Consider the following 11615-nt stretch of genomic DNA (forward strand, 5'->3'; position numbering starts at 1 on the left):
ATCTTGATAGATCACTGAGTTTCACTATGTTGTTGAGGCTCCCCTTGAACCTATAATACTCTTGTCTTAGCCTCCCAAGTACTGGAATGACAGTTAAGTACCACCATGCCTGGCTTTCAAAGACCTTCTAATGAGTTCATCCACTGACAGTCCCTGCCTGAATTGGTTATTTCAGTAGGATAACCACTGCCAAAGAATTATTGATAGCCAGGCATGCTGTACTTGAGAGGCTGAGACAGAAGGAGTAGAGGTTTGAGGACAGCCTTAGCAACAAAGTAAGACTCTCAGCAACCTAGCAAGACCTTGTTTCCGAACAAAAAATGGGAAAAACTGTAGCTGTAACTCAGGTAGAATGCTCCTTGATTCAATTCCCAGTATTATGCACACACTAAAAAAACTTTATATGATTCTGTCATTGTTTTTGCATTATTAGCTAGGTCTCTTATTTTTCTTTCTTTCTTTTCTTTTTTTTTTCTTTTTCAGTACTGGGGATAGAACCGAGGAGCATTCTACTTCCGAGTGACACCCCTAGGCCTATTTTTTATTTAATTTGAAACAGGGTCTCACTGAGTTGCAAAGGGCCTCACTGTATACTTAAGGCTGGCTTTGAGCCTGCAATATCCTCCTGTCTCCACCTCCCAAATGCTGGGATTATAAGCATGCACCACCACACCCAGTGGTCTCTTTTATAAGGGAAGAAGTACTTTCTCTTATAAACTCAAGCTTTTGATGACCTTGTTGGTTTGGGTAGGAAAGGCAGGATAACTTTATTTCTTTTATCAATTATCAGTATGAGTAGTTGGTGCCCTATTAAATTCTAGGCTTTTTTACATGTATGTGTCTTTTCTAAAGTATTGCCATAGACTTGTGTTTTATTTGACTCGTGGGGATTGGTTCTGTACAATAATTTTTTAATTTTTTTGCAGTGCTGGAATGAACCAAGGGCATTCTACCTAAAATATAGGGCTACACCCCCAGCCCTTTTTTTATTCTTTATTTTGAAACAGGGTCTTACACTGAGTTGCAAAGGGCCTCACTAAGTAGTTGGGGCTGTCCTTGAACTACTATCCTTTAATCTCAGCCTTCCACATGCTGAGATTACAAGTGTGCATCACCACGCCCAGCAGTATACAATAATTTAGTTTGATGGCTGAAGAAATTATCCTATTTTTGTCCAATATGCACTCCTTCAAGTTCATTCCTATTTTCATTTGACCAACCATGGTAGTGTCTGGGAGCTTCTGTGCTTTCTGGCACAAAAACATGACCCTGGCATGTCCTTGCACAATTTTTTACCTCAGAACTGGAATCAAACCTTTCTTAAAGGTTCCTGACTTCTTTCTGGGGCAGTGGGCAGAGGTATTTATAGAGACCACCATCTGGATACTAGAGGTTTTCTTTGCTACAGGGGTACATTGCTTATAGCATTTAAATAATACTTTTTTAAATCCAGTTTTTACATACAAGCCTATCAGTATTTGAAGAAAATTTAAAAGGAAGCAAACACTTTTAAGTGCTCTCAGAAAAAAATGTTAATTTTATACTTTCAAAATTTTAAAAGCCAGCCATGTATGGTTACGCATGCTTGTAGTCCCAGTACTTGGCAGGCAGAGACAGGAGGATCTCGCAGGTTCAAAGCCAGCCTCAGTTACTTAGTGAGGCTCTCAGCAACTTAGTGAGTCCCTGCTTCCAAATAAAATATAAAATAGGGCTGGGGTTTAGCCCAGAGGTAGAAAGTTATTATTAAGCTAATTGAACATAAAGGCATTCAACATAGAATATATAGAGAAGGTGTCTGTAACTGAATGATATTGTCACCTCCATCATAGGAAATGGCAAGTGATGAGCTCAAAGAGATGCGGAAAAACTTGACCAAAGAAGCTATCAGAGAGCATCAGATGGCCAAGACAGGTGGAACCCAGACTGACTTGTTCACATGTGGCAAATGTAAAAAGAAGAATTGCACTTACACCCAGGTTTGTGATACGGATTCCTATTTCTGTATTAAGAATGCTTGCAACTCCTGTTGAAAAACAAGTAGTAAAGATAATTACCAAGTACTTTTATATTTTTCAAGAGGAAATGTGATCTGTCAAGTGAAATAATGGTTTTTTAATACTGATTTTAATTAATTAAAAACAAGTTGATATAGTTCATTGAAATAGTTGCTATAAAGGCCATATCAATTAAATCAAAATGATAAAATATGTAATATAGTAAAATGACCAAGCCAGGTGTGATGGTGCATGCTTGTAATCCCAGTACTTGGGAGGCTGAGACAGGAGAATGCAGGTTCCTAGCCAGCCTCAGCTACATACCGAGACCTCTGCAACTTAGCGAATTCTGTTTCAAAATAAAAGAATATAAAATAGGACTGGGGTGTATTTTGGAGGTGGAATGCCCCTTGGTTTCATCCATAGTATCACAAAAAGAAAAGAAAATGACCATGCTGTTTTCTAATACTTGTTAGGAGTTGATTACTGGTTCTGATGTAAATGGGCCATAATTATTTTTAGTTTGCAGGACTGTATAATGTAAGGAAACTTTTTTACTCTCTCTCACATGGCATTTGGGTGGCATTAGGCTTAGGCTTTTATGTGAAATTTATTCCTTTTTGTAATATATTAGTGACTTTTACATTAATAATATTATATGATTGACCTTTTCTTGAATGCTGCAGGTTTTTTAGTTGTATGTCTGAAAATATTATCACTGTTTTAATTTCATTTGCTAAATGAATTTATATAGTTTAGAGAAATACCTTTCTGTCTTTGAGACATTTAGTTTCTGTAATTTTTTTTTTTTTTTGTGGGTCTGTGGATGGAACCCAGGGGCATTCAACCTCCGAGCTACACTCCCTGCCCTATTTTTTATTCTTTATTTTGAAACCGGGTCTCACTGAGTTGCAGAGGGCCTCACTAAGTTGCTGAGGCTGTCCGCGAACTGCGATCTTCCAGTCTTAGCCTCCTGAATGCTGGGATTACAAGCGTGAGCCACCAGGCCCGGCTCTAGTTTCTGTAATTGTTCTCAGTGGAAAACTTCACAAATCTATAATCTTGGATAGATAAAAATTATTATTATTGGACACAGTATTGCTATGTTGTTCAGGCTGGATTCTAACTCCTGGCCTAAAGCAATCCTCTTGCCTCAGTCTCCTATGTATCTGGGACTATAAGCTTGTGCCCCTATACCTAGCTTCTTCAATTATTTATTTACTTTTTGTAGTGCTGGGGATTGATACGCCAGAAACATTCTACTTCAAGCTATCTCCTCAGCCCAATTTTATTCTTATTTAGAAACAAGGTGCCATTAGGTTGATGAGAGTCTCTCTACTTGGCTGAAGCTGTCCTCGCGCCTGCAATCTTCCTGTTCCTGTCTTAGCCTCCCAAATATTGGGATTACCTGGCTGCCTCTTCAGTTTATTTATTTTATTTTATTTTATTTTATTGTGGTACAGGGGATGGAACCCAGGGGCATTCTACCTCTGAGCTATGCCCCCAGCCCTATTTTTTTATTCTTTATTTTGAAACAAGGTCTCACTTTAAGTTGCAAAGGGCCTCACTAAGTAGATGAGGCTGTTCATGAACTGTGATCCTCCTGTCTCAGCCTCCCAAATGCTGAGATTACAAGCATGTACCACCATGCCCGGCTTGGCTCTTCAATTTTTTAAGAAATATTTTAGTTATGGTAAAATCTACATATACCAGCTGGGCATGGTGGCACACGCTTGTAATCCCAGTACTTGGCAGGCTGAGACAAGAGGATCGCATATGTTCGAAGCCAGCCTCAGCTACTTAGTGAGGCTCTCGGCAATTTAGTGAGATACTGTTTCCAAATAAAATATAAAATAGGGGTGTAGCCCAGAGGTAGAAAGTCCCTGGATTCTATCCTCAGTATCACAAAAAAAGGTTTTTTTTTTTTAAGACTGAATAATATTTCATCATATGTATATACCACATTTTGTTTTATCTGTTAATATATTGATAGACAATTGAGTTGTTTCTATCCTTTGGCTGTCATGAGTAATGCTGCTATGCACTTGTGTTTACAGATAGCTCTTTGAAATGCTGCTTCATTCTTTTGGTTTTATGTACCAAGTATGTACCCTACCTGAGGAACACCCTCAGCTCATGAACAATAATTTTGTTTAAAAATCATGTATTTAAGCTGGGTGTGGTGGCACACGTTTGTAATCCCTGCACTTGGGAGCAGAGACAGGAGGATCTTGCAGGTTCGAAGCCAGCCGCGCTGGCTTAAGAGAGGTCCTGTTTCCAAATAAAAAGTATAAAATAGGTCTGGGAGTGTAGCCCAGAGGTAGAAGGGTTTCTAGGAACCCCAGTACTACCCCCCCCAAAAAAAAGAGCATGTCTTTAGAGTCGGGCGTAGTGGTGTATGCTTGTAATCCCAGTGCTTGGGAGGCTGTGACAGGAGGATCACACAGGTTCAAAGCCGGCCTCTGCTACTTAGTGTGGCTCTCAGCAACTTAGTGAGACCCTGTTTCCAATAAAGTATAAAATAGGTCTGGGAGTACAGCCCAGAGGTAGAAAAGCCCCTGGGTTCCACCCCCAGTACCACACACACAAAAAAAAACTTCATATATTAACCTGCTATCTAGAGAGAACAATTAATATTTTGGTGTTTGTGATATTTTGTGAAAAATTTTTCTACGTAAAATTGGAGGTAATACAGCAAAAAGTATTCTATACACTTGACTTAACTGCTTTAATGTAAGAATTCTCCTTTTTTTCCTTTCTTAATGGACTGGAGATTGAACCCAGAAGCATTTTGTCTCCGAGTCACACCACAAGCCCTTTTTATTTATTATTTTGAAGCAGGGTTTTACTGAGTTTTTAGGGCAGGCCTTGAACCTGTGATCCTTCTTTCTCATTCTCCCAACCAAGTACTGGGATTATGGAATTTTCTTTCTTTTTTAAATTCTTTTGAAGTACTAGGGATGGAACCCAAAAGCATTTTTCCTCTGACCTATACCATAGTCATACTTTATTCTTTTGAAATAGGGTCTCACTAAGTTACAGAAGGCCTCATTAAGTTGCTGAGGCTTACCTCAAACCTGTGATCCTCCTGTCTCAAGACTCTCAAGTACTGGAATTACAAGCATATGTCACCATGCCCAGCTCAACATTTTTCTTTAAAAAAAATTTTTTTTAACTTTCGTAAAAGCTGGGCATGGTGGCACACACTTGTAATCCCAGTACTTGGGAGACTGAGACAGAAGGATCTGGGTTCTTGGCCAGCTTCAGCTACTTAGGCCCTCTGCAACTTAGACCCTGTTTCAAAATAAAAAATAAAAAAGGGCTGTGGGTGTAGCTCAGAGGTACAATGCTCCTGGGTTCCATCCTCAAGACTATACACACGTACACACAATCAAAACAAACAAAACAAAAAACCCTTAGTAAAATCTTAATGGCTGTATAATATTCCATCGGATGGGTTACTGTAACTTGGTTCATTAAATTTCCTCATTGGATATTTCCAGTATTTATGCTGTTTTAAAATTATGCTCTTCAAATACCCTTGTACATAGATCTTGGTCTTCTAATTACTGTTATAGAATAGATTAGCAATAGATCAACTTTCTAGATTGCAGAGAAATGGGTACTTAATGTTCTTAAATTATTGCTTAACTTTAAGAAATGTTATGTAATTATATAAGTCAGAATGAAGTTTTTACATCTTTGCCAATTTATAAGAAGATATTAACAAGGTTAAATTTGCCCACCTGCCTGCCCATCGTCCCTCCTTACCTCCCTTCCTTTCTTTCTTTTTTGGTGATACTAGGGATTGAACCCAGGGGCGTTCCAAGCTGTACCCCCTGCTCTTTTTTATTTTATGTTCTGAAACAAAGTCTTGCTAGGTTCCTGAGAGTCTTGCCATGTTGTTGAGTCTGTCCTCGACCCTGCAATCCTGTCTCAGTTCCCAGGTACTAGGATTATAGTCATATACCAAACCTGGATTTTTTAAAAATCAAGTACTGGGATTACAGACTTGCCTCACCATTTCCAGTTCATTTCTGTGTTTTTTACTGCTGAATGTTTTTGATATTTATTGGCTATTTATTTATTTATTTATTTATTTATGCGGGCCTGGGGGTGGAACCCAGGGCATTCAACCTTTGAGCTATACTCCCTGCCCTATTTTTTTTATTCTTTATTTTGAAACAGGGTCTCACTAAGTTGCAGAGAGCCTCCTGAATGTTAGGATTACAGGCGTGCACCACCATGCCCGGTTTCATTGGCTATTTATAAAAAGTACAATTTTAAGTGACTTTGGAGAATTTTCCCACTTATCTGGCATAAATCATACATAAAAGACAAATACAAAGAGATTTAGAAAAATGAAGATTAGAAGTATGTCTTTTGTGTGTGTAGCGTACTGGGGATGGAACCCGAGGGCATTCTATCTCTGGGCTATTCCCCCAGCCCTATTTTATTTTTTTATTTGGAAACAGGGTCTCTAAGTTGTTGAGAGCCTCACTAAGTTGCTAGCCTTGGCTTTGAACCTGCAATCCTATCACATCCTCCCAAGTACTAGGTTACAAGCATACGCCACCACACCCAGTTTGTGTTTGTTCTTTGACAGTATCTTGTTTGAATTTGTTTTAGGCTCTTAGACATTTTATTGGAGTATCTTTGTGTTTGATGTTCTTGCTTAAGTTGGATTTTTTATTGTACTGCAAAAGATAACATTTTTTTCGCTTGATTTTTGCTGTAGGTACAAACCCGAAGTGCTGATGAACCAATGACAACATTTGTTGTCTGCAATGAATGTGGAAATAGATGGAAGGTATGATGCCATCTTCGATTCATGTTATGTTATACTCAAAAATCTTATTTTTTGTGACTGACTAATCTCACTTAGCATAATGTCCTCCATTTCCATCCATTTCCCTGTAAATGACGTAACTGTGTCTTTTTATGGCTGAGTAAATTTCCATTGTGTACATATCCCATAGTTTTGTAATCCATTCATCTGTTGATGGACATCTTGGCTAGTCCATGGTTTGGCAATGGTGAATTGTGCAGCTATGAACATAGATATGAATGCATTAGTTTGGTAGTTTGGTTTCCTTTCAGAAACTGAGCACTAAGAAAACAAGTAACCCTTGGCAGGCTGAGACAGGAAAATTGCACAGGTTCGAAGCCAGCCTCAAGCTCCTTAGTGAGGCTCTCGGCAACTTAGTGACACCCTGTTTCCAAATAAAATTTAAAAAAAAATAGGTCTGAGAGTATATCCTGGAGGCAGAAAACCTCTGGGTTCCACCCCCAGTACCACCAAAAAATAATAAATAAATAAATAAATAAATAAATAAATAAATAAATAAATAAATAGAAAACAAGTAGCTCAATTAAAAAATGGGCAAGTGAACTAGATACTTCATGAAGGAAGAAATTCAGATGGCCAATAATGCATGAAAAAATGCTCAACATCATTAGCAATCAGAGAGATGCAAATCAAAACTACCCTAAGGTTTCACCTAACTCCAACTAGAATGGCAATCATTCAAAACACAAACAACAACAAATGCTGGTAAGGATGTGGAGAAGTGGGAACTCTAAAACGTTGTTGGTGGGATTGAAAATTAATGCAACCACTTTCAAAAACAGTATGGAGGATCCTCAGAAGACTGGGAAAGAACTTACCCTATGATCCAGCAATATCATTACTAGTTTTAATTGATTTTGATTCTACAGAAATTTTTTTGCCTGTTGAAGTCAAGAGGGCTTTCTTTTTTTCTTTTTCATTTTTTATGTTTTAACTGGAAATGGACCCAAGGGTATTCATTCTACTTTCCAGCTAACCCCCACCCCCACCCCGCCCTTTTTATTTTTTATTTTGAAATAGGGTCTCACCAAGGAGCTTAGGGTCTCACTCAGTTGCTGAGACTAGTCTCAAACCTGCAATTGAATAAAAATGACTTTATTGTTTACTTTTGGAATTTCAGAGGAGCACTATTGTTTGGTGGGCATTTTCATTAAGCCTCCATATTGTCTTGTGTATTCTTGAATTGGACTCACACAGGCCAGTTGTTTGTTTGTTTGTTTATTAATTTTGTGGTACTGGGGATGGAACCCAGAGTCATTCTCCCTCTGAGCCACACCTCCAGGCCTATATTTTATTCTTTATTTTGAAACAGGGTCTCACTAAGTTTTGGAGGGCCTCACTAGATGAGGCTGTCTGCCAACCATTATCCTCCTGTCTCAGCCTCCCAAATGCTGGGAATACAAGTGTGTGCAACCATGCTAGGCTTTTTATCTTTTATTTTGAAACAGGGTCTCACTAAGTTGCAGAAGGCCTCACTAAGTAGCTGAGGCTGGCTGTGAGCCTGTGATCCTCCTGTGTCAGATTACAAGTGTGTACCACCAGGCCTGGCTCGAATAATGCTACTTGAAATTATTCCTAAAGTTTAAAGTATTTTCTGAAAATTAAAAGTGAATTTGAAGCCAGATAAATATGTTTCACAAAATAGTTTGGGGCTTTGGCCCTGGACAATATTTAAGAGTGAGATCCAGTACCTGTTTTTGTTGTTGTTTTGATTTTTGGTACTGGGGATTGAACCCAGGGGTATTCTATCTCCAAGCTACACTACCAGTTTGATTTTTTATCCTTTATTTTAAAACAGGGTCTTACTAAGTTGATGAGGTCTTTACTGAGTAGCTGAGGCTGGCCATGAACCTGGATCCTCTTGTCTCATCCCTCCAAGTATTGGGATTACAGGTATGCACTGCCACACCTGGCCAGTACCTGTTTTATTACATAAAAATATTTAGTTCTGAACTGGAAAGACTACTGTTATTAAAAGTGGTAGTGTACACTTGTAATCCCAGTACTTGGGAGGCCAAGATGAGAGAAGATTGCAGGTTGTGGCCAGCCTCAGCTACTTAGTGAGGCCTTTCACAACATAGTGAGGTGCTGTTTCAAAATAAGAAAATAAAATAGTGCTGGGGATATAGTTCAGAGATAAAATATATCTGGGTTCAATTCTATAAATAAAAAAAAAGGAAGGGAGGTAGGGTGGGCGGGTGGGTGTTCATGGGCTGTGTGTGGTGGCACAGGCCTATAATCCCAGTACTTGGGAGAATGTGACAGGAGTATCACAGGTTGAGGCTAGCCTCAGCAATTTAGTGAGGCCCTCAGCAACTTAGTGAGACCCTTTTTTTTTTTTTTTTTTTTGTTGTTGTTGTTGTTGGTACTGGGGTTCCTGGAAACCCTTCTACCTCTGGGCTATAGTCCCAGATCTATTTTATGTGTGTGTGTGTGTGTGTATATATATATATATATATTTTTTTTTTTTTTTTCTTGGAAGCAGGGTCTTTTAAGCCAGAGAGGCTGGCTTCGAACCTGCGCGATTCTTCTGTCTCCGCCTCCCAAACACGGGGATTACAAGTGTGCACCACCACGCCCAGCCTAGTGAGACCCTTCTTCAAAATAAAAAAATAAAAAGGTCTGGGAATATAGCTCAGAGGTAGAACATTTCTGGGTTCAATCTCCAGTACCACCCCTCCCCCTTAAAAAAAGGTGTCTACATTGTTTGAAACAGTGTTTCCTAACCTTCTGAGCTGATATTAATGTTTTACATTAATTTAAGAGAGGGACATCACCCCCCCTCCCCATTTAATTTTAATCCTGTTGCATAAAACTTGGCTTGTTCAGATATCTCTCTTAGATTTGCTTTGCATGCTGGCTTATTTTTATTATTATAAATACGTATGATGCAGTTCATTTTGAATACAGGCAGTTTACAAGTCCTTGTAGTAGTACCATAGTGCATAGTCAATTTAAGAAAGTTGAATTTATTGTAGAAAACGGATTGAAATTGTCTTTTTTAACCTTTTAACATTAAGAAGAGAGGTGCTTAGTTAAAAGATACTAAAAATGTTTTATATTTGTTCTTATATATTCCTACTCATTCTAAGCTTGCTCTGTGTGTGTGTCTGTTACTGGGAATGGAACCCAGGGCATTCTACCTCTGAGCTACACCCCCCAGCCCTATTTTTTTATTATTTATTTTGAAACAGGGTCTCACTTTAAGTTGCAAAGGGCCTCACTAAAGGGCCTTGCAAACCACAATTCTTTCTCAGCCTCCCAAATGCTGGGATTACAAGCATGTGCCACCACACCCGGCCTAATATATTTTTGAAAATATACCCGAAGATAGGTGACTGTTTTGTGTGAAAAACATTATTTCCCAAAATGCCTCAGAGTATATAGCATGTTAAATAGTGGGTACATATATTCCATTGTTTTTATTAAAAGTCTCACAAAGGTTTTTGTTTTTTTTTTTTAACAGTTCTGTTGAGTGGGAAGAATTGAATCTGGACCATGAAGAAAATGGATTTTGTAATTAGCTTTAAAACTAGGACAAACACCTAGGTTTCTTGCAAGTCAAATTTTTAAAGCAACATACATCCCATGGGTTGCTCTTTGTTTTTGACCTCACATCCCTTCTTTAAATGCCTTCTGTGGTTGAGATCAGTAGGGAGACCATACACTAATTGTATGACATGTCATTCAATACATTTTTTCCATTTTTATAAGTAAGTTGATATTAAACTTTTATCAATTAAACTTTTGACAATTTATTTTTATCTTTTTCTTTTTAAAAGAAAATATTCCTTAACCTTTTTACAGTCTGAACCACACAGTAGAAATTCTGTTATTATCTGTTAGTACATAAATAGAAATTACTTTTTTTCATATTGGCATGTACCTACAAATACTAAAGGAGGAGAAAAGGCAATATAATTTTAGGCTTACCAGATATAATGTGTATTCAAATAATACTTGACCAGCTTATCTAAATTGTACATACTTGAACTAGCATATGGAATTGATTTTGTTATGTTTAAAAGCCTGGCTAAGTAGATATTATTTTGCACCTAACTGTGCTCATCATTTATTGTAATTTCTTGTACATTACTTGTTTTTAATAGATTTGCTTTTGAAAACATGACTTTGTTGAACAATCAGTTTGGTTTTATTGTTTATTGTTTGACTTGGTAGCATATTTTAGTTTTGCAGAAGAGCGCTTGGAGTTTAGTAAGCTTTTCATAAGTTCCCTCACAGGCAAACAGCAACAACAAAATTCCCCCTCATAGACATGCTAAGAAATTGGTGTGAAGAAAATGTTTGCATCCTAATATACTGTAGCTATTGTAAACAGTTCATTACTTGATTTTATTTGGAAATCTTTACTGACCAAGGATTAAGTATAAGGATTGTAGAAATCATTAAAGCTATGGTCTTTCTTTATGGAGGTTGATAGCAGATATTTTGTTCTGAGTCTTAGTTGCTTACTTGTTCTGTTATATAGTGGATGGGATTGTTGAACCAAATGAAATTGTGGGGTATAGCAAGTCATTCTGTAGTACAGATATGACAATTAAGTTTTACTTTTTAAGTGTATACCATTTGTTCTGTTAGGAATAAGAAAAAATGGCTTTTACTTAGGTTACTTGATACAGTTGCTTTTGCAGTATTGCAAAGTATATCATGTTGAAGATTTGTTCTGTCATATACCTGTAGAAGGACCTCCGTACATGCTTTATGCTTTCTTATGCTCTCCTCTTACTATTTTTTACTGAAAATAATTTTGC

General features: G+C 37.7%; 1 protein-coding gene across 1 annotated transcript in view; it reads left to right on the plus strand.

The window, feature by feature from the left end:
• Positions 1–6810, plus strand: part of LOC308262342 (transcription elongation factor A protein 1-like) — a gene marked incomplete at both ends in the record, with an annotated part of 54745 nt that extends 47935 nt beyond the window's left edge. The window contains 2 exons of the mRNA XM_080694775.1: positions 1830–1976; positions 6733–6810. Coding sequence (XP_080550901.1) covers positions 1830–1976; positions 6733–6810 — 225 coding nt within the window. The remainder of the gene's footprint in view (positions 1–1829; positions 1977–6732) is intronic.
• Positions 6811–11615: the final 4805 nt, after the last annotated feature.

The sequence above is a fragment of the Muscardinus avellanarius genome (genome assembly GCF_963383645.1).
Source record: "Muscardinus avellanarius genome assembly, chromosome: 4".
NCBI lineage: Eukaryota > Metazoa > Chordata > Mammalia > Rodentia > Gliridae > Muscardinus > Muscardinus avellanarius.